The sequence below is a fragment of the Triturus cristatus genome, chromosome 6 (assembly GCF_964204655.1).
Source record: "Triturus cristatus chromosome 6, aTriCri1.1, whole genome shotgun sequence".
Taxonomy (NCBI): domain Eukaryota; kingdom Metazoa; phylum Chordata; class Amphibia; order Caudata; family Salamandridae; genus Triturus; species Triturus cristatus.
In genome coordinates, this window is record NC_140589.1 from 1,265,101,907 (window position 1) to 1,265,126,028 (window position 24,122).

Sequence of the window (24,122 nt, forward strand, 5' to 3'; positions counted from 1 at the left end):
ACTGCCCTGCAGCTGAAACTCCGCCTGCAGCATCTCGAATGTCTTGAATCCTCCCCTCGTCCAGAGATCTCCCACTGTACTGATGCCTATCATGTCCCACCTCTCGAAGCCCTTCGAGGTCCACAAAGAGCCAAGCCTCTCCGACGCATACAACGGTGACGCCCGGGTCAAACGGTCCTTCCATCCCATAGCTGCATTAGCCGCGTGCCATACTCGCACCATGACACGTGTGGGTCCCGTCAAGCGGGAATCGGGCACGCTAGAGTAGAGCGCTCGATTGTAGTCGCCACCGGGCAGGAGCATTTTGTCCATTTCAAATGCCGGGTTTAGGGCGGGCCCATAGAAGCCGTGATTAATTGCAGCTAATTGGGAGGCCCAGTAATACCGCTTAATATCCGGGAGGGCAATCCCTCCGTCGTACCACGGGAGCGTCAATTTTGCCAGGGCTATACGCGGCCGCCCGTCCCAAAACAGACGGCGCTGTAAGCTTTCCACCTCACGGAAGTAGCGCGCCGGGACCAAGTCCACAGTGTTCTGGAGAGCGTACAAAAAGCGCGGCAATGACATCATCTTGAACAATGCCGCCCGGCCGAGCGGCGAGAGCGGCAAGCGCCGCCAGCGCGCGACGTCCTCCTTCAAGCGCTGGAGGGGGGGAAGCAAGTTGCGCTCATAGCGGGCCACCGGGTCCAGCGTAATATAGACCCCCTGGTATCGAAATCCCTGCGAGGCAATCTGGATCGGACAGCCCCGAGGGAGGACAGGAACCTCCCCGGAAAGCACATAGACACAGGATTTAGCCCAGTTGATAACAAGGCCTGAATTACGGCCAAAGGAGCGCAGAACATCGACCAGGACAATCAGTGATTTGCGCGGGGAGGCTAAGTACAAAAGGATATCGTCAGCGTAGAGGGACACGCGGTCCTCATACTCGGGGGTCCAACGGAGACCTCGGATAGAAGGGTGCCACCGCAGCCACTCCGCCAGGGGCTCCAGGGCCAATGCAAAAAGGAGCGGCGACAGGGGACAACCCTGTCGCGTGCCCCGTCCCAGCACGAATGGGGCCGAGACTCGACCATTCACCACCACCTGTGCCAATGGGTCCGAGTACAACAATTTGACCCAACTGATGAATCCCGGGCCAAATCCAAATTTCGCCAACATCGCCCAGATGTAGGGCCATTCGAGCGTGTCGAACGCCATGGTGGCGTCCAGGGACGCCAAGATGGCCGGCTCCCGCACGAACGGAACACGCGCGAGCACCCCGTGCAAGCGCCGCAGATTAAGGGCCGTATTGCGATGGGGAATGAAGCCGGACTGGTCTTGGTGGACCAAATCGCCCACCACGCCGACCAGCCGGTTAGCGAGCACCTTGGCGAGGATTTTAGGCTCCGCGTTTAAGAGCGAGATAGGCCGGTAGGATGTAACCCGGTCCCGCGGTCTGCCCTCCTTGTGGATAACCACGATGGTAGCCAGACGCTGGTCCGGTGGGAGGGAGCCCCGCGAGTGAGCCGCAAGGAACATAGCGCGGAGGTGGGGTGCCAGTACGTCCGGTCGCAATTTATACAACTCGATAGGAATGCCGTTCGGGCCCATGGCCTTGCCAGAAGCGACCGAGCGGATGGCGAGGGCAATTTCGTCCGAGGTGGGGGCGGCATCCATCAACTCCCTGTCCTCCATTGAGAGGGAGGGCAGCGCGATGTCACGCAGCAGGGCATGGGAATCTTCCTCCTGGCAGGGAGAAACCGGGGAATATACCTCGCGGAAATAATCCGCGAAGCAAGAGACAATGCCTTCCGGCTCAGTGACACGTACACCATCCATTCTTTCAATCAGCGGGACCACACGACTAGCTCTCTCCTTCTTATCCAACCACGCAATCAACTTACCAGCCTTATCGCCCACATCATACAATCGCCCCTGTTGCTCTCTGCTGAGGCCCCTGGCCGCCTCCGTGACGAGGGACCTGTAGGCCGCCTGCTTAAGGTGTAGAACGTGCAGCGCAGCGTCAGTCACCCCACTCCCCAGGTCACCCTCCAGTTCAGTGATTTCGGCCTCCACCCGGGTCACCTCCTCCTGTTCGCACCTCCGGGCATGGGAAATAAAGGAGAGGGCCTCCCCTCTAAGCACAGTCTTGAAAGCCTCCCACAGGGAAATGGCAGACGGGACAGACCCCACATTCTCCTCAAAATACCGTTGCAAGGATTTAATCAAATCAGCACGAATAGTGGGGTCGCGCAGGTACCAGGCATTGATTGGAGCTACCCTGCCCTCCCCCCTCGGGAAGACATCAAAGTGCAACAGGAGTGGGGAATGATCTGAAATACCCCGCGCCAGATGGCGCACCTCCCCCACTCTCCCGGCATAGGCCGCAGGGACAAGGACATAATCAAGCCGCGAAAGGCTACCATGGGCCCCCGAGTGGAAGGTGTACTGCAGCTGAGCGGGATGCTTTAGACGCCAACAGTCCACCAATCCCAGCGTGTCCAAAAGGCCAGACAGCCACGCTTGTGCCCGGGGGAGGTCCCTAGGGGGATAGCGATCCAGAGTCCCAGAAGCCACCGCATTGAAGTCCCCCCCAACCACCAGAAGCCCCCCCGGAAGGTCAAGCAGGAGGCGTCCCAGGTCCGCAAAGGTGGTGGACTGCAACCCCGGTGGGACGTACACTGAGACAAAGACGACTACCTTGCCCTCCATTCTCCCCACCAAGACAGTGTAGCGTCCCCTCTCATCATGGCGCACCTCGTCTATTTCTAGCGGGAGCGAGGTCTTGACCATAATGCCCACCCCTCGTGAGCCCGATGTGAAGCCCGAGTGGGCCACCAAACGATAACCACGTCGGTTCATGGCACAATAGGAGTTACCAATGAGGTGTGTCTCCTGCAAAAAGACCACATCAGGCGAAATCCGTTTCAGATATTGCAGGACCACACCCCGCTTAATCCTATCACCCAGTCCGTTAACGTTCCAGGACAACAAAGTCAGGTCCCTACCCCCCATCACATACAGAAGCCATCATTTGTCCCCCCGAGAGCATCTCAAAAAATCCAATACAATAAAGGGTTTGCCTTGCGGTAGAAACGAACCACACCCCACCCCAACCCACCCATCCCAACAGAACTCCCCCCACCCTGCACCCCTGCATGAGCCCGAACAGCCCCCCCAAAGTGCAGTGTGCCTGTCGCCCCATGGAAAGAAAACTAACTAGTCCCCCAGAGGAGGAGGGAGATCCCCCAAGAGACCCCACACGACCTCCACAGGAGGGGAACTTACCCTAACAGTCAATGGTGACAATAATACAGTCCAGAGCAAGGCCTACCATTAGTCCCTCAGTCCTGATCCGGCGGGCCCTCCCCACCAACCGCTCCCCCCCCACCCCCCCGGCCCCGATCTCCGGGCAGAGTATCCAGCCAGTCCCCGGCCGCCTCGGGACGATCAAAAAAGTGCGTGCGGCCATCCACCTCCACCCTCAGCTTAGCCGGAAAAAGCATCGCATATTTGAGATTCAGGTCCCGTAGGCGACGTTTGACACCGAGAAAACTCAGTCGCTGCTTTTGGACCGCCGGAGTAAAGTCAGGATAGAAATTGATATCCATATTGTCAAGTCTGACCGGCCCTTGTAGCCTGGAGGTCTGCAGGATAGCGTCCCTGTCCCGAAAATTGAAAATCCGGGCGATGAGAGGCCTCGGAGGGGCTCCGGCCTTAGGCCTACCCCCGGGGACCCTGTGGGCACGTTCCACTGCAAAGAATTTACTCAGCCCCCGAGGCTGGAGATGGGTGAGGACCAAGTCCTCCACAAACAGATCCGCTGCCTCTGCCTCGCGTCCCTCCGGCACCCCGATAATGCGGACATTATTCCTCCGGGCCCGACCCTCGGAATCCTCCAGTCGACGATGCATCAGGGCGCTCGCCTGGCCAAGCCTGCGAACCTCCTGTTGGAGGGCCGCCACGTCGGATGTGAGGCCCGAGGTAGAGTGGGCCAAAGAATCGACCCGGTCATTTGTTTTGGAGAGATCGGCTCTCACGAGGCCCACGTCCACGAGGACCGAGTCGATCTTCTGCGCCAGAGTGTCAAAGCGCTGGTCCACCGAGGCCTTCATCTCGGCGATGGCGCCCATGACGTCTCGGAGGGTCAGGTCCGTGGGCAGAGCAGGAGCGTCAGTCGGGCCCGTAGGGGATCTACGCAGCGCCTCTGGAGATCCCTTCTGGAGGGTGTAGCGGTCCATATTGTTGGATTGATGGGCCGCGCCACGACGGGTCGACTTCACCTTAGCCCGGTCGCCATCTTGTTTTGTGGCCATGGTCGCGGTCCCAAATCGAGCCAATCTCCTCAAAAAGGGGGTAGACAATCCCGTTCAAGGGCTCCGGGGGGGGGCGACCACCGCTCCGCAGGACGGACCGCAGCCGGCGGGCCGGCAGGGCACCCCAACGAGGCCACACCACCGCACACTGCTTCGCGACCCTACCTCGCCTGGCAGCAAGGAGGGCGCAAAAGCGAAAGTGAAAGTGCGGGGTGCGCGAGTCGCCCAGCCTGGCCCGCCGCTGCTGTGCACTTTGTCGCCGGATCGCCCCACAACTCCAGTACGGGGGGCCGGCGTGGAGAAGGCCGCAAACCTTAATCGGTGCTCCCGCCGGTGTCCGAGGTCCGAATTGAAAACGGAAAACGGGCGTCACCTCAACTCGGGTTCACAAACACAGTCCCCTCATCTAGGACAGGATTCGGTCAGGATTTATGCAGGAGGTCGCGGAGGTCCTCGGGAGCCTCGCACCTACGCGGCCATCTTGGGTGCGCGCTAGGCTCCTCCTCCAGGCTGTTCTTAAGACACTTTTTCAAACTACTGTAACCGATACAGGCGACCACCGCTAGGGGAGACACTGCTGTACAGTCTACGCACAAAGTGTGAATTCTGCAGCTCCTATGCCTCGAACGGAAAATGCTACTTACCAGTATGCGTCTGTTCTTGGCATGTAGAGCTGCAGAGATTCACACGCCCACCTGTATCTGTTCCAGTATTATCTTACTTGGATACATTCACATGGACATCTTTTCTTTTCTTACAAACTCCATCATTTCCCATCATGGTGAAAAACAATCTGAGGATGAAGTCGATGCCCATGCGCACTATCGTCCAAGGGAGGAGTCACCTATCTCGTGACTACAAATGACTTCTTCCAAGATAACAAGTTGCAAGCATCCAAGCCCAACACCAGATGGCGATCTATGCACAAAGTGTGAATCTCTGCAGCTCTACGTGCCAAGAACAGATGCATACTGGTAAGTAGCATTTTCCTTTTATAACAGGAGGCAGAAAGAATCAGTGATTTAATTGACGAGTACCGAATATAAAGTAAGAGATTGGATCAGTGCATTCTGAATGATTTGCTGATTATTAGTTAGAGAAGTGAGAGCACACAAGGGATATTTGTTCAGATTTTAATTAGTTGATCTGTCTACCTGGTCCTTTTTGGCTTTAAAAGGGTGGCTCTGTTTTTTACAGAGTAATTTGTGCGCACTCCACCAGGATTCCTTGCCTTTGCTGTCTATCATTCAAAGCCTGGTGTAGCAGATGGTATAGTAGTCCATGCATGCGATAAACTTGATTTGTCTGCTACATCCAGTGATCTGTTTAGAGGATTGGCAGGATTTTCCCAAGTATGGTGAGCTGTAAATTGATACCCTTGACCACCGTGTTTACTTGGAATGAATCTATGCTCGGAATCAAAAAGAAGTTTTCAGGGTTCTTAGTTTCATGGGTCGAAGGAGGTATTTCTAGTCTCAGACATCTGTTGAAAGGCGGAATCATACTTTGCGATGTTCATTTCGAGAATGCTATCTTTTTTTCAATAAAAGTCTGTGTATGTTGTGATTTTAACCCAGCTCCTGATATTGTATTCTATCTGGAATTTCATGGGTTGTCTTTTACGTATGTTTAAAAATTCCCTTTGCACTTGTTGGCGAGACACTTTTATCGTCAAGAGAGGTTGCCATTTTTAATCTCACTACAGGGTAATTCAATTACCTACTCAGACTATTCTACCTGTAAGTAGCTCTAGCCGATGCACAGACATTCCTTCTCAACATGCCTAGAATGTCATGTAGCAGTGAGGGATTTTCCTCATACAATCTGGAGCTGCCTCGCTTTCCAGACATTTTAGAATAATATGGTTAATTAAGTCCTTATCAGATGCATTGGATTTGCTGGTCTCCGTTACACCTAAACTGCGTCTCCAGCATATATCTGACAATGTAGATGTCAATGGGTGGGTAAATGACTCCTTAACTTGGGCTTAGTTCTAGATCATTGAGATATTGAATAAAACTGGGATGCAGCATATTGTCGTTGGAGGGATGGCTCAGGGGAATGACTGGTTGAAAACCTATCTGTGAAGCCAGGGGTTACCCTGCCAAGCGTAAAAGGGTTATGGGACCTTGACAAGCATAATTTAGTCCTATTTAAATCTTAACTTGTGTTTTCTGGTGGCTACTTTAAGGCCTGGAATATGATGCGTTTCATGATGCATTTATGAATCTTGTGTTAACCTATACTAATTTCCTTATTGAATGCTCTGGAGACTTGCTATTGTTCTTACGCCGCATATTATGAAACAGAATGATTCTCACTTTATTATATATGTAAAGAACTGAAATGGCAATAAAAAGTACATAAGCATGTCCAGGCAGCGTTTTCATAACTTTTCTTTTCACTTTTTTCTGTATTGTGGTTGATGGCTAGTTGATAGAGAAACAGTATGTACCGACTGTAAAGTGTCTGCTGGTAGCCAGGTAGGATTGTCAGGCGTCATTACACTGTCAATATCTGGGAGCCAAGCCTAATAATTTGAGGCTTGCTATGGTAACGGCGTAAGAAGCACTCTGATCTTGCTGAATATTTGTTTTTAAAAGAAAGGTGCTATGTGTACGCATGCTTCCTTGTGTAGAGACCTTAGTGAGCTGGCGTGTTTCTTTCCATTCTGTGATGAATTGGAAGCAATGATTGGTAAATTGTAGGGATTCTTATAAAGTGCATTATTAGAGTACAGGGTTTACGTTAAGCATCAAAAAGGATAATGTGCGAGTGTCCGGATTCCACACGGGTGTATTTGAAAATTGCTTCACTTATTTCATGTAAATTTTCATGGGGAAATTGTTTATTAGTAATTTATTTATGTAGGGGCAATGGAAACGGTCCCTTACATTTAGTGGCCCAGTATTCATTGTATAGTAGCATGTTTACTTCTCTCTGGGATATTGATTGTGAAGCATATCGATTTGCCTGGTGCAGCCAGTGATACGCTTTCATTTCAACAAATCTCTCCTGTCTCAAGGCATACTTTTTTTTTTATTAGGTTGATTAGGTAGGTTGCAATACCATGTGGTTGGTGTATGTAAACCCTCAAGCTAGAGGCTGTGATTAATCACAATTCAGCCAGATCTTCAGTGTGCATGCACGCCCTTTCAGCACTCTGTAGGTATTCGCCCTCTGTTTCAAAAATTATTTCAGCTAGGATCCAAATAAAGACATACAACTAATGCGAATTTAGGGCTATTTAACTAATTATATCAGTAGTCGCTACAAAATTGTGATTGCCCCTAAATTGAATGGACAAAATTGATGGAATTTGAGTCTCAAGGACGTTGCAAATTCAACTATAGCAGAATTTAAAACCGCCCTCCTACTGTCCCGAAATCCCAGCCAGGATTAATAGCGGTATGGTGGTTGCCATCTGCAGACTGTGTTGTGGATGATACTGTTTTACCTCTTTCATTGACCTTCTAGAATAACTTTGCTTTCTAAAACTAATTTCTTTTGACAGCTACCAAGGCTGACGGATTTGCACTATATTTCCTGGGAGAATGCAATAATGTAAGTATGTATAATAGTGTATTTTGAAATGGTCTGAAATCCAATAATGTTCTTGCATGCAAGTTAAGTACTGCTTTTCCAGTGTTTTTATATTACAACATGTTATTGGCATTACTGCAACTGTTGCTAAATTTATGTTGTGCCCTAAAGTGTAAAAAAGAAAAAAGAAAACTTGTTCACTTCCAAATAATGGCCAGAAAACATGGCTATTTAACAGAAAGGACCCTATGAATGGGGCTCATTAACCTATTCACTTGTGTGCACAATTAAACAGACTTGTTAAAAATGTTCAGTTTGCTCATTCTCTGCTGGTGTGTAGTAGTTGAATTTCGTCTTTCAGTGGCCTTCCGCCACGGTCGGACTGGGATAGAAAATTGGCCCGTGCACCAAAATATTTGGGACACCCGTTAGTAAATTTCATAGCTAGAAAAGTGGCCCTGGTTTTCAAACTGGGGCAGTTTTGATCTTGCAAAGACACGCTGTTTTAAGTGTCCTGCAAGGTATGGAAGATAGCATGGATTTGAGCTTGCTGCAGGCAATGTTTGTTTTAATTCCAGAGAAATCAAAAGTAAAAACCGGCCCTGCCGGCCATAAATCAGGCCCAACAGCAGCAAAAAAAGGCCCAAATACTAACCCATCAGGCCAACCCATCAGGCACTGCTTGATTCTGATAGGCCAGTCAGACCCTCATTTGTGGTAGTACAGAAATACAGCTGCACACCATAATTGAGAAAAATAATAGCACCAGCTGGCATTGGAAGGGAAATTGTCTACGCGTTTATTTCACACTGGTTCAAAGTGACAAAATAGGGAAACATTTGCCATTCTAGAATTTCGATTTGTAAGCATTCCAGCTGCATTGTCGCAAAAAATGCAGTATAGTAATTTGATATGTCGCTGATGAAGTAAAGAAAGTTTTTCCAATTGAGAGGTACTATGGTGGGGAGGACAAATGCACAGGAGCTCCTCTACAGCCAGCACCGTTTAACTATCATCGCACATTCACAAGATTGAGTGTCCCTATCATCATAGCGTTCCAACATAGAATGTATAACTGCAGCTTGTTCCTTTTTCAAGGAACAAGCTAAGTGTACTCGCAGAGTATTCCTTTCTTCCAGAAAACAAAAAGGACAACACCCAAATACAAAGACACCAATAGGGAAAACAACATCACAATCACCTAGACTACAAAAAACATAGAAGACCATGACATGACACCTAAACAAATGCGAGACCAAGTAGAATAAATAAAAATGGCCAAACACACAACCAAACATAATTAAAAGAAGCAAAACTTGATTTGCTTTTACAATAGAATAAGATACATGACGCAATATCGAGTGCGAAACCTACTTGGCTTAACAATAGTTCTAGTACTTTTACGTTGTCTGATATCAACATTGGATTAGTCATGCGCATTTTGACCATGATTTCTCTTCCAAGAACCTGAACATGGTTCAGCAACCTTTTCCCCACCATCCACTCGTTGATGGATGATCTTGTGACACATTTCAGTAGAATTATACTCCTAACAGTCCCCATTCTCTGGCATCTCTTTTCCATCCTTATCAACGTTTGCGCCAGATTCCACCAATGATCACCACTAACTTTAATGGCTTTTTATCTTGATTGTACCAAAGGCTTCTGGGTGGACGATCAACTTCTACATAGGCTATGTGAGTGCCAAAAAAGGTTGGGCTGTGCAAAAACAGACCATCTATCAATGGGTTGTTCTCTGCATTACAATGCTATGCTATGGAAGGAACCTCCTGTTGGGTTGCGTGCTCAGTCCACTATAGCAACAGCGACTACAACTGTGTTAGCACGCGGTGTCCCAGTCCTTGATATCTGTTAGGCAGCAACCTGGACATAACACACATTGAAGAGGGGGGCCAGGGAGCCTAATTGAAATAGTAGCTCCAGTACCAATGCTCCCAAAGACGAGCGTTATACTCACTGAGGGGTAGCTGTTCCTAAAGAAGAGAGGACAGGCCATCCTATTCTGGTTGGGGAAAGTGTTAGGGTGTTCTCTCAATAAAGTTGGGTAGAGGTGAAGGTGGGGAATTCCTCCTTTTTTACTTGGTGCCCTCACACACCCTTGCAAGTGTCATGCTTCATCATTGGGCGTTGCTCCTTGTGGGGGTGGCGCTGCTGTCCTCCACGGGCCCCGCGAGAGGGCTCTTTAGCGGGGATCTTTTTAAAGGAGACTCCGCAGTTGTGCATGTGGGTGTGTGGATCTGGAGAAGTGAGTGAGTTAAAATTATCTTTTGTGGTACCCCGAACCTAGTTTTATTCAGGGGTCCGGAAGATAAGGTTAAAAAGATGTACAGGATATGGAGACCCTCCTTAGAACAAATGTGGAGGGAGAGGTGATTTATTCAGGCAGCAACGTTTCTTGTGACAAGCCCAACATCCCTACGGGTACCCGTGATCAAGGTCTGAGGACAGACTGAAACGCGTAGGGATGTTGGGCTTGTCACAAGAAACGTTGCTGCCTGAATAAATCAAATACGATTTCACCCGTGAGTGCAGGTGGAACTTTCCTTGGGGAATATTTGTTGCAATTCCATATCTGCTGGGCTCCGCCGTTTCCACGAAACCGAACCGACGAAAGAGCCGTGGGTGGCTGCAAGGGAGCCACATTTGTGTGGGGGGCGGGGGGGGAGTATATATATATCAAGATTCCTGAAACGGTTCCAGATAGAATCCAAAAAGCAGGTACGGACCACGGCGTGGAAGTTGAATTTTCTTTATTTGGTGTGCAGATTAAAGTGCATAGTGCAAAAAAATAATTCGCAAATACCCAATTTCCAATATTTTGAAAAAATGCCAGGACATCTTGGAAATGCAGTGTAAATAATACTGACTGCACCAGCTTTCGCCTTGGTCACGCTGAGGATTACGCAGAAACAGTATCTTTTTTATTTCTTATTTCTCAAGTGCAATAAACATAGTGAAAGGACCAGTGTATTATACAATGAAATTCATTCAAAAAACATGTCGGCAATCTTAGTACTGTCAAATACTCCTCAGTAATGCTTTTAATGCCTATACATATACATTCTAAGCAAGGCAAAGCAAAACAACACAAACCAAAATACAATTACGCCCTAGTGGTCTAATGTGTCTTATCTATATTTCTCATGTGTTTGTTCAACAAACGATTCTGCCCTAATGGGCGTTGAATTCCACAGTACTCTGTCAAATATCTGGCCTGAATTTTGAGAACAATACACCTCACCTGAAAATGTACAAAAACAAATTTCTGATGGATACATCTGCCAGTGGATTCCTCACCTTGTGAATATCCCCTGCGCCAGCATTCCACGGAACTTTTCTTTCCCAGCACTCCACGTCGACGTGGGCGACGTCACAATGCATCTGCTCCGCTCGCGACTCCGTACGACGTCACCGGAGCCATAAGAAGCCCACGTCGGCGTGATGACGTCAGTTCCCTTTTTTCCGCGCCGTCGACGCGCAACGGTTTTTTCCAGTGCTCTCTAGCTACTTTGTAGTATATAGCTGTGTTACTGTTTAAAATTCGGTATGTCTTCGACGAGGAAGTCGGGCTTTAAGCCCTGTAGGGAATGCGGAGGTCTGATGTCCATGACTGATCCGCATCAAGACTGCTTATGGTGTCTTTCTTCGGACCACGATATGGAGGAATGCGGGTGCTGTAGGAGTATGAATCCTAAGGCACTGAAGGAGAGGAAGACTAAGCTCTTCATGAAGAAGATCGGTGAGGAGAAGAGAGGGAGAAAAAAAGAGAAGTAGAGGCGGGAGTCGTCGACTTCGAGGTCGCCGAAGTCGAAGAAGCATCACAAAAAGAGAAAGCATTCTTCTCGACGTCGGTCCTCGAAGTCGAGGTCGACTTCGCCCCGTCGGCGTCGGAGCAAGGACTTGTCACCTTCTCCTTCTCCTTCGAAGTCTCCAAGAGGTTCTCCTTTGTCGAAGCGGGCTCCAGCTCAGTCCCCGACGCAGTCACCGGCTCCGTCTAACGCGTCGACTCCGGTTCGAGTGGAGTCGGATGTCTCCATGGATGAACAAGAACAGGAAGAGCCTGCTCCGCTGCCTGATGAATCTGCGGCTCCGGTGGAAGATACTGCGGAGCCGACGCCGGAGACTCCACAAAGGGATACAGGGTCTGTTCCTTATCCGCAATTTCCGGCTCCAGGTACCGATTCATCAAATTTTCTAAATGCCATGTATGGTATATTTAACAGGGCGGCCTTCCCATCCGGAGCACCAACTGGTCCCGTGGGTCCGATGGCCTATACGCTAGGGGTGCCGCAGCATTATGCTCGGGCCCCCTTTTTGCCCTTTATGCCGATGGCGCCTTCGTGGCAGTTTCCAGCGCCGTCTGGGGATCCGACACGACTTCGGATGGACCATCAGACTTCGGAACCTTCTTCGACGCCGCGTCCGACTCCATCGGCGCCGCGTCCGGCGCCGCCGACTCCACCTGTGGCGCCGCCGACTCCACCTGTGGCGCCGCCGACTCCACCTGTGGCGCCGCCGACTCCACCTGTGGCGCCGCCGACTCCACCTGTGGCGCCGCCGACTCCACCTGTGGCGCCGCCGACTCCACCTGTGGCGCCGCCGACTCCGGTACCTCTGGCCCCACCGACGCCGCGTACGAGGTCGACGACGCCGGCTCCCCGGATTCAATCAAGGAGGGAGGCCCAGAGGGTTTTGGAGGAAGGAAGATATATGGAAGAAGGTGAAGTCGACTCTTCTTCAGATGAGTTTGAGGGGATTGAAGAAGCAAGTGGGTTGGATACCACCCCTGAGTGGGAGCATACGTCAGCTAGATATTCTCCACCTCAGGAATTGGCGCCCGATCATGTGGTGATCAAGAAGGCCGCAGATCTCTTAGATTTGCAGCTGCCCTCTGTGGAGTACAAATCGAACTTACTGAGGTGTTGCATTCTCTGTCATCTACTTCGGAACCTTTGTTGCCTTTCAATGAGGCCATCTTGGAGCCGGTCTTGGAGGTGTGGAAGAAACCTCTTTCATCTCAGGCGGTTTCCAGGCAGGTGGCAAGAAGGTACAGGGTTGCACCTGGGGATCCTGATTTTTTTTGTCTACACATCCATCCCCGGAGAGCCTAGTTGTGCAGGCTTCTTGTTCAAAACATGCTTCAGGTGCTTTCCCTCAGTCTCCAGCTGATAGGGAGTCAAAGAAAATTGATCAGGCGGCCAAGAAGTCCTTCTCCTCAGGAAGTATGGCGCTGAAATCATCTAATGCCACATGCCTTCTGGGGCGTTATGTTCATGCCTTGATGGACTCTATTAAATCTTTGGCCCCTAAGTTGCCTGAGGGGGATAAGTCGTCCTTCTTGGAGGTTGTTGCGGACACTCAGGCAGCTGCCAGACAGGTGATCCAGTCAGGGCTGGATACGGCGGACTCGGTGGCGAGGATAATGGGGTCGTCTATAGCCGCAAGAAGGCAGGCGTGGCTCCGTTCCTCTGGTTTCTCGGCAGATGTTCAGGCCACGTTGGTTGATCTGCCATTCGACGGACAGAAACTGTTTGGGGAGAAAGCAGACTCTGCCCTTCAACGTTTTAAGGACAGCAGATTGACGGCAAAGTCCTTGGGTCTGCAGGCTCCTGCTAGGGGTTCAACTTTTCGGAAGTTTAGGGGTTTCGGAAGAACATCCTTTCGCTCCTTCCGACAGCCCCAACAGCAGCAGCAGCAGCAGCAACAACAGAATCCCCTCTATAGGTCCTGTAGAGGGAAGCAAAGGGGTCGGAGAGGTTCTGGTCGCAACCCCTCTTCTTCCTCCTCCTCTTCTGCTCCCAATGAGGCTTCAGGGAAGCAGCCCTAGATCCCCCATCCCGGATCATGTAAGTCCTGTGGGGGATCGGGTGTCCTACTTTCTACGGGGTTGGAAGTCTATTACAACAGACCTTTGGGTTTTGAACCTCGTAGAGACTGGGTACGCCCTTCCCTTTTGGGAGTTTCCTCCCCCTTACCCTCCTTGCCAAGGTTATTGCTCGGAAGACCATCTGCTTCTCCTACAGAAAGAGGTTCTAGCCTTGCTTCAGAAGGGTGCAATAGAGGTGGTTCCGGAGCAGGAAAGGGGTCAGGGATGCTACTCCCGGTATTTCTTGATTCCAAAAAAGGACAGCAGATTGCGTCCGATTCTGGACCTCAGAATCTTGAACTTTTACCTGAAACAGGAGAAATTCAAGATGCTGACCCTTGCGCAGGTTCTTCAAGCGTTGCAGCAAGGAGACTGGATGGTGTCGCTCGACTTGCAGGACGCGTACTTCCATGTCCCAATCCTGAAGTCGCACAGGAAGTATCTCCGTTTTACGGTTGGGTCGCAACACTACCAGTTTGCGGTCCTCCCGTTTGGTCTTACTACCGCACCTCGAGTCTTCACAAAGGTGATGGCAGTGGTGGCTGCTCATCTCAGGAGGTCGGGGATTCAGTTTTCCCCTACCTGGACGACTGGCTTCTGAAGGCAGAGTCCCCAGAGATGGTGCAGCGTCATCTGCGGGTAACATCTCAGCTGTTATACGACTTGGGTTTCTCGATCAATGTGCCCAAATCTCACCTGGTGCCCTCACAACGCGGCCTGTTCATAGGGGCGGTACTGGACATTACTGTGTGTCGGGCATTCCCTCCTCCTCAAAGGATTCTCGACATTCAGGAAATGGTCCCTTTATTCCACAATGGAGCGGTTGTTCAAGTTCTGAAGGTCCTTCGCCTGCTCGGTCTTTTCGCCTCCTGCATACTGTTGGTCAACCATGCACGCTGGCACATGAGGGCGCTCCAGTGGTGCCTCCGCAGGCAGTGGTATCAGCACAATGGAGATCTCAGGGAGTCGATCAGGATCTCCAGAGAAGCTGCAGCGGATCTGTCTTGGTGGAGCGTTGAGGGCAATCTGTCCCAAGGAAAGCCCTTCCATCTTCCTCCATCGGTGGCCACAGTGATTACGGATGCATCCTCCCTAGGGTGGGGTGCTCATCTGGGGGATCTGGAGATCAAGGGTCCTTGGTCTCCAGAGGAGAGGTTGCTTCACATCAACCTTCTGGAATTGCGGGCGGTTCGTTTGGCACTCAAGGCCTTCCTCCCTTCCCTTCGTGGTCGGTCTGTTCAAGTCCTGACGGACAACACTACCGCGATGTGGTATGTCAACAAGCAGGGAGGAGTGGGGTCCGTTGTCTCTGCAGAGATGCTCTGCGTCTCTGGTCCTGGGCTCAGGACCATCAGATTTGTCTTGTGGCAAATCATCTGGCTGGGGTGCTGAACGTGCGTGTGGACAGTCTCAGTCGACAGTTCTGATGGATACATCTGCCAGTGGATTCCTCACCTCGTGTTCCTCACCTCATGAATATCCCCTGCGCCAGCAACATTCGGAAACTTTTGTAGCAGTCCACGCCGATGGGGTCGAAGATGACGTCACAGAGACACGGCTCCGCTCGCGACTCCACTGACGTCACCGGCTCCATAAGAAGACCTCCTCGGCGTGATGACGTCAGTTCCCTTTTTTCCGCGCCGACGACGCCAACGGATTTCGGGAATCGTTACTGGTAGCTTTACCTGTTACTTTGTGTTTATTTCTAAGTTTCTCTGTCTTTCTTCGAGAATGTCGGCAAGGAAGTCTGGTTTCAAGCCTTGCCATGAATGTGGCAAACACATGTCCATCACTGACCCGCATGACGACTGCGTTTGGTGTTTGTCATCGGACCACGATGTTGAAGCCTGCTCGGCGTCGAAGGGAGTCAGTGCCTCCTTCTCCTGTTCCGGCTTCGCCTCCCGTTCCATCTTCTCCTGTGTTTTCTCCGGCTCCGGTTGATTCGCCGGTGCCGGCGTCCTCTCCGGCGCCGATGGCTTCTCCAGGTCCTGCAGGTCCTTCGGCTCCGTCTCCGACTCCGGCCCAGGATGAGGATGATCAGGCTCCGGGTGAGTCTGTGACGCCGCAAGTTCCACCGTCGGCGCCGGCAGGCCCGAGTCCGGTGTTACCTGACCAGTATCCGGCTTTCCCTAATCCAGGTCAGGACCCCTCGCAGTATCTCAATGCGATGTATGGGGTGTTCTCACGGGCCATGTATTCCTCTGGTGCACCTATGGGTCCGATGGGTCCGATGGCTTTTAATCTGGGAGTGCCGCAGGTTTATCCTCAAGCACCGTTTATGCCTTTCTTCCCAGCGACGCCGTCTTGGCAGATGCCGGCGCCGAAGACATCGACGCCGCTTCCCTCTTCACCGGCGCCGACTCGACCTCGTTCGACGCCGGCTGCTCCAGCTGATCCGCGTTCGACGCCTCTGCCGGCGCCGTCTGAGTCGATCACGGCGCCGCCGACGCCGCAGGTGCGGATCCGTTCCAGGAGGGAGGCGCAGAGAGTGCTGGAGGAGAGGAGCTATCTTATGGATGAGGCTGAAGAGGGAGAATTGGTCGAATCCGATGAGGTGTTTGACGAGTTGAAGGAGGCAAGTGGGTTGGATTTGTCTCCGGAGTGGGAGATCACTCCTCCTTCAGATGAACCTTCTAAAGATGCGGCTCCTTATCATGCTGTAATCAGAAAGGCTGCAGAGTTGTTGGACCTTCAATTGCCTTCTGTTGAGTTCAAGTCCAATATCTTGACTGAGGTGTTGCACTCTCCAACTGCGGTGTCAGAGCCGCTGTTGCCTTTTAATGAAGCAATATTGGAGCCTGTGTTGGATGTGTGGCGCAAGCCTTTTTCGGCTCCTGCGGTGTCTAAGGTGGTTGCAAGGAGATATAGGGTGGCTCCGGGGGATCCTGAGTTTTTGTCATCACACCCTTCACCTGAAAGTCTGGTCGTTCAGGCTGCTTGTTCTGGACGTTCAAAAGGTGCTTTTCCTCAGGTCCCAGGGGACAGAGAGGCCAAGAAGGTGGACCAATCAGCCAAGAAAGTCTTTTCTTCAGCCAGTATGGCATTAAAGTCTTCTAATGCGACTTGTTTATTGGGGCGCTATATCCATGCGCTTATGGATTCAGCTAAAAAGTTGGCACCGAAGCTGTCGGAGGTGGATAGGGCAGGCTTCAGTGAAGTACTGTCGGATGCCCAGGCGGCTGCTCGCCAGGTTATACAGAGTGGCTTGGATACAGCAGACTCAGTTGCCAGGGTCATGGGGTCTTCAGTTGCCACCAGGAGGGGTGCATGGCTTAAGTCCTCCGAATTTTCTTCGGATGTCCAGTCGACCTTGTTGGACTTACCTTTTGATGGGTCTGGTCTGTTCGGGAAGAAGGCTGATGCTGCTCTCGAGCGCTTCAAAGAGAGTAAGGCTACGGCTAGGTCGTTGGGCCTTCAATCCCAGCCGAGAGGTACTTTCAAGAGGTACAGAGGTTTTGGAAGGGCGAGTTTTCGTTCTTATAGACCAGCAGCAGCAGCAGCAGCAGCAGCAGCAGCAGCAAAGCTCCAAGGGATATAGAGGAAGACTTAGAGGTCGCTCACGTGGCCGTCAACTCTCTTCCTCCTCTTCCTCAGCCCCTCCCACCACCGCAAAACAGCCCTAGATTCGACATTCCGGATCATGCTGGTCCTGTGGGGGGCCGGCTTACCCATTTTCTACAAGATTGGGAATCGGTTACTACAGACCTTTGGGTTCTGGATCTTGTAGAAAATCGGTACGCCCTTCCCTTTCGGGAGTTCCCTCCAAATTACCCTCCTTGCCAAGGTGCTTGCTCGGAGGACCACCGTCTTCTCCTGCAGGAAGAAGTCCTGAAGTTGTTTCAGAAAGGGGCGATAGAGGTGGTTCCGGAGCAGGAGAGGGGTCAGGGATGCTACTCCCGGTATTTTCTGATCCCGAAGAAGGACGGCAGGTTACGTCCGATACTAGACCTCAGAATCCTGAACTTTTACCTGAAACAGGAGAAGTTCAAGATGCTCACCCTTGCGCAGGTTCTTCAGGCGCTGAATCAGGAGGACTGGATGGTGTCGCTCGACTTGCAGGATGCGTATTTTCACATCCCCATCCTGAAGTCGCACAGGAAGTATCTCCGTTTCACGGTAGGATCGCAACATTATCAGTTTGCGGTCCTCCCGTTTGGTCTTACTTCGGCACCTCGAGTCTTCACAAAGGTGATGGCAGTGGTGGCAGCCCATCTCAGAAGATCGGGAATTTCGGTTTTCCCTTATTTGGACGACTGGCTGATCAAGGCGGAGTCGTCGGAGAAGGTGCTGTGTCATCTGCAGGATACAACTCGGCTGTTGTACAGATTGGGTTTTTCGATCAACGTGCCCAAATCTCACCTGGTGCCCTCTCAGCGCAACCTGTTCATAGGTGCGGTACTGGACACTACTGTGTGTCGAGCATTCCCTCCTCCTCAAAGGATTCTCGACATACAGGAAATGATTCCTTTGTTTTTCAGCGGAGCGGTTGTTCCAGTTCTGAAGGTCCTTCGCCTGCTCGGTCTGTTCGCTTCCTGCATTCTGTTGGTCAACCATGCACGCTGGCACATGAGGGCGCTCCAGTGGTGCCTCCGCAAGCAGTGGTATCAGCACAAAGGGGATCTCAGGGAGTCTGTGAGGATCTCCAGAGAAGCTGCAGCGGATCTATCTTGGTGGAGCGTGGAGGGCAATCTGTCTCAAGGAAGGCCCTTTCATCTACCTCCATCGGTGACCACAGTGATAACGGATGCATCCACCTTAGGGTGGGGTGCGCATCTGGGGGATCTGGAGATCAAGGGTCTTTGGTCTCCAGAGGAAAGGTTGCTTCACATCAACCTTCTGGAGTTACGGGCGATACGTTTGGCGCTCAAGGCTTTTCTCCCTTCCCTTCGTGGTCGGTCTGTTCAGGTTCTGACGGACAACACTACCGCGATGTGGTATATAAACAAGCAGGGAGGAGTGGGGTCTCTTTGTCTATGCAGAGAGGCCCTGCGTCTATGGTCCTGGGCTCAAGACCATCGGATTTGTCTGATGGCGAATCATCTGGCCGGGGTGCTGAACGTGCGTGCGGACATTCTCAGTCGGCAGTTCTCTGCCGACCACGAGTGGAGGCTCCATCCGGAGGTAGTTCGTCACGTCTTTCGGACGTGGGGAACTCCTCGGGTGGATCTGTTTGCCACTTTCGAGAACGCGCACTGCCTGTCATTCTGCAGTCTCCAGTATCCGATGCAGGGGGCGTTGGGAGACACGTTTCAGTTGAGTTGGGGCTCACGACTCCTTTACGCGTTTCCTCCCATACCCTTGATTCCTCGGGTTCTGAGGAAGGTTCGCCAAGACCGGGCCCAAGTTATATTGATCGCCCCGGATTGGCCAAGAAGGGTGTGGTACACAGATCTTCTCCACCTCTCCTCGTGCCCTCCGCTCCGTCTCCCTCTGAGGGCAGACCTCCTCTCGCAGTCGGAGGGGCAGGTTCTACACCCCCACCTCCAGAGCTTACACGTTCATGCCTGGAGATTGAACGGGGCAACCTGAATTCTTTCTCTCTCCCGCCAGATGTGGTGGATGTTATTTTATCGGCCAGGCGACACTCCACCAAATCCATATACTCCTATAGGTGGTCTAAGTTCGTTCTCTGGTGTGGAGAGAGGTCGATTGATCCCTTGAAGGCTCGTTTGTCTAACATTCTGCAGTTTGCTCTTTCTCTTGCCCAGCAAGGCTTTGCTGTGGCCACTGTTAAGGGATATTTATCGGCTTTGTCGGCTTTCCTATGCCTGCCGGATCAGCCGTCCTTATTTAAATCACCTATTGTGCTTAGGTTTCTCAAGGGCCTTACGAATAGATTTCCTCCTACTCCCTTTATTGTGCCTCAATGGGACTTAAACCTTGTACTGACTTATCTTATGGGTTCTCCTTTCGAGCCCTTACATAAGTGTCCCTTGAGACTGTTGTCTTTTAAGACGGTTTTCCTCGTTGCTATCACCTCGGCAAGGAGGGTAAGTGAGCTTCAAGCTCTTAGTTCAAAACCCCCATTCTTGACTGTGCATGCTGAACGAATGGTTCTCCGGACCAGGGCTGCGTTTTTGCCTAAGGTGGTAACTCCCTTCCATCTGGGGCAGTCCATTACCCTTCCTACCTTTTATCCTCCCCCTCACCCTTCCAAGGAGGAGGAGAGACTTCACCGCTTGGACCCTAAGAGGGCGGTGAGCTTTTACCTGGACAGGACTAAGGACTACAGGATTGATGACCAGCTCTTTGTGGGCTTTGCTGGCTGCAGAAAGGGTTGTGCGGTGCACAAGCGCACCCTTTCAAGATGGATTGTGCTATGCATCAAGATCTGCTACTCCCTAGCTGGTAAGGAGCCTCCGGAGGGTTTAAGAGCTCATTCCACTAGAGCAAAGTCTTCTACCTCTGCTTTGTCTAGGGGTGTTCCTGTGGAGGACATTTGTAGGGCGGCAACTTGGGCCTCCCTTCACACCTTTGCAAAATATTATTGTTTAGACTCTGAGGTGAGGAGGGACGGACATTTTGCCCGTTCCGTCCTTCAGGATTTTCTGGTATAGGGGGATGGACACCCTCCTCCGGGAGCGGGGACTGCTGTGGAATCTATTCACGAGGTGAGGAATCCACTGGCAGATGTATCCATCAGAAGAACAAGTTACTTACCTTCGGTAACGCTTTTTCTGGTGGATACAGTATCTGCCTGTGGATTTCTCACTGACCCACCCGCCTCCCCGTTGTCCATCCTTCTATTCCAGTGACTCTATGACGGTAATTCTATTGATGATTTCAAATGTATTTATGACTGTCAAGGACATTGGGTTATTTCTAGTGCTTTGATGTTTCTTTTCCACACTGTGTGTGTTGATATGCATATTGTGTACTGTGTATGCTGTTTATGTACATATTGCTGTCAGTCCGTCCGTGTGCCTCGAAGGCACGGAAAAAAGGGGCGGAACTGACGTCATCACGCCGAGGAGGTCTTCTTATGGAGCCGGTGACGTCAGTGGAGTCGCGAGCGGAGCCGTGTCTCTGTGACGTCATCTTCGACCCCATCGGCGTGGACTGCTACAAAAGTTTCCGAATGTTGCTGGCGCAGGGGATATTCACGAGGTGAGGAACACGAGGTGAGGAATCCACAGGCAGATACTGTATCCACCAGAAAAAGCGTTACCGAAGGTAAGTAACTTGTTCTTCTCTGCCGACCACGAGTGGAGGCTCCATCCGGAGGTGGTTCGTCATGTTTTCGGACGTGGGGAACCCCTTGGGTGGACCTGTTCGCCACTTGCGAGAACGCGCACTGCCCGTCGTTTTGCAGTCTCCAGTATTAGATGCAGGGGGCGTTGGGGGATGCGTTTCAGTTGAGTTGGGGCTCACAACTCCTTTACGCGTTTCCTCCCATACCCTTGATTCCTCGGGTTCTGAGGAAGGTTCACCAAGACCGGGCCCAAGTTATATTGATCGCCCCGGATTGGCCAAGAAGGGTGTGGTACACAGATCTTCTCCACCTCTCCTCGTGCCCTCCGCTCCGTCTCCCTCTGAGGGCAGACCTCCTCTCGCAGTCGGAGGGGCAGGTTCTACACCCCCACCTCCAGAGCTTACACCTTCATGCCTGGAGATTGAACGGGGCAACCTGAGTTCATTCTCTCTCCCACCTGATGTGGTGGACGTTATTTTATCGGCCAGGCGACACTCCACCAAGTCCATTTACTCCTACAGGTGGTCTAAGTTTGTTAAATGGTGTGGAGAGCGGTCCATTGACCCTTTAAAAGCCCATCTTTCTAATGTTCTCCAGTTTGCTCTTTCCTTGGCTCAGCAGGGCTGTGCTGTGGCCACGGTCAAGGGCTATCTTTCGGCCTTATCGGCTTTTCTATGCCTTCCAGATCAACCGTCACTTTTAAATCTTCGGTTGTTCTGAGGTTTATAAAGGGCCTTACAAACATGTTTCCTCCCACTCCCTTTGTAATGCCTCAGTGGGACCTTAATCTTGTTTTGACCTTTCTGATGGGGTCCCCATTTGAGCCTCTACATAGCTGTCCTTTGAGGCTGTTGTCCTTTAAGGTGGTCTTTCTTGTAGCCATAACCTCGGCAAGGAGGGTGAGTGAGCTTCAAGCTCTTAGTTCTAAACCCCCGTTTTTAACTTTGCATGTTGAAAGGATGGTTCTCAGGACCAGGGCTGCTTTCCTGCCAAAAGTTGTCACTCCGTTTCATTTGGGGCAGTCCATTACTCTCCCTGTTTTCTATCCGCCTCCTCATCCGTCCAAAGAGGAGGAAAGACTCCATCGCCTGGACCCGAAGAGGGCTGTGAGTTTTTATTTGGACAGGACTAAATAAAAACTTTCGTCTTGATGACCAACTCTTCATTGGCTACGTTGGTCGTTCAAAGGGTAAAGCAGTGCACAAGCGCACGCTATCGAGATGGATCATCCTTGCCATCAAGATCTGCTACGCCCTGGCTGGTAAGACTCCTCCTGAGGGCATTAGGGCTCATTCGACTAGATCAAAGTCATCTACATCTGCTTTGACCCGGGGTGTTCCTGTGGCAGATATTTGTAAGGCCGCGACTTGGGCCTCCCTCCATACTTTCGCAAAGCATTATTGCTTGGACTCTGAGATGAGGAGCGAGGGCCACTTCGCTCGCTCTGTCTTGAAAGACTTTCTGGTATAGGAAGGTGGACACCCTCCTCCGGGAGTGGGGACTGCTGTGGGAATCTATTCACAAGGTGAGGAATCCACTGGCAGATGTATCCATCAGAAGAACAAGTTATTTACCTTCGGTAACGCTTTTTCTGGTGGATACAGTATCTGCCTGTGGATTCCTCACTGACTCACCCGCCTCCCCGTTGTCCACCTTTGTATACCATGAAAGAGGTCTTGTTGGAATGTTTTTATACTTTCTTGTACATTTGTAGGAAATGCTTGTTTGTTTAGCATTCCTTTTCTTTGTATGCTATGTTTATGTGTTGGTATACTGTATACTTGGAGTTGTCGTTGGTTCACCTGTGCGCCTCGAAGGCTCGGACAAAATGGGTGGAACTGACGTCGTCACGCCGACGTGGGCTTCTTATGGCTCCGGTGACGTCGTACGGAGTCGCGAGCGGAGCCGATGCATTGTGACGTCGCCCACGTCGACGTGGAGTGCTGGGAAAGAAAAGTTCCGTGGAATGCTGGCACAGGGGATATTCACAAGGTGAGGAATCCACAGGCAGATACTGTATCCACCAGAAAAAGTGTTACCGAAGGTAAGTAACTTGTTCTTTAGGGAAGATAAAAACTGTTAAAAAACAGACAATTTCAACAATGATTACAGTACCTCAAAAAAAGAGAAGAAAAAACAATTCATTTTGCACTTCCTTAGCAATCATTAAAGATAACCACGTTACAGCTTTCAATTTTAATTTTAATTTAGTAATTTAGTATTGAGGAGTATTTGACAGTACTAAGATGGCCGACATGTTTTTTGAATGAATTTCATTGTATAATACACTGGTCCTGGTTCAAAATATTGGAAATTGGGTATTACATATTATAGGGAGCCGATACCCTGAGCGAGGACCCCCCTAAATAGACAGCCTCTACTATTTTATTATATATATATATATATATATATATATATATATATATATATATATATATATATATATACATATATTGAGACAGAGAGAGGTTTTACTTACCCTTTGTATTCTTACCTTGCGTGGTAAAGACATGCGCTGTAACAGCATTCCAGGTTATGTCATACAACTGTGTCAAAGCTTTTAAGGCATATGTTTGTGGATAACAATGGCTGGAGGCAATTTCCATGTTTTGGAACGAATGGCTGAACATTTTACAAATATCCCAGTTTTTATTACATTTGCAGGATGGACTTGCACATTGATGCAGACTTTGAACCAGTGACCAGCCTTGTATGTGCCAGAAAGAGACATATAGTTTGTACGAGTACAAGTGTTTGAAAAATTCTGATTTAAAAAGAAAGCCTGGTCACCCAAGTGCGCAAACACTTAAAGTGAAAGTCAAGTACCCCACAATTCTATAAATGTCCATGTGTGCTCTCTGTTTCCAAGCACCCTGTCATGTATAATGCTTAAAATATGAGGTGCTCCCACTTTTTCCCAGTTCCCGCCCCAGGTCTGAGAGAGATAAATAGCTACCAAAAATTAGCTATTTAAAATTGCTGCTCTGACGTTTCAGTGTTAGTTTTCTTATTTCTAACTGTCTTTGGGTGTGCTGCGTTATATAGTCTTGTAATTATTTACTTTTAAGGGGGCTTGCATAAAATCGTACTATTAACTAATAAATTAATATGGAATGCAATATCTGCTGTAGCGGTTACCCACCGCAGTTATAACTCATTTTGTAAATTTTGGGCACATGTTCGAGGATTTAAAACGGTGTAC

The 24,122-nt window shown here is 50.5% G+C and overlaps 1 protein-coding gene across 2 annotated transcripts in view; it reads left to right on the top strand.

The window, feature by feature from the left end:
• PDE10A (phosphodiesterase 10A) overlaps window positions 1-24,122 on the top strand; it is a 1,160,934-nt gene that overhangs the window by 543,115 nt on the left and 593,697 nt on the right. For both annotated transcript variants that reach the window (XM_085612212.1, XM_085612213.1), the window contains exon 5: window positions 7,813-7,862. In XM_085612212.1, the coding sequence (XP_085468338.1) occupies window positions 7,813-7,862 (50 nt within the window). The remainder of the gene's footprint in view (window positions 1-7,812; window positions 7,863-24,122) is intronic.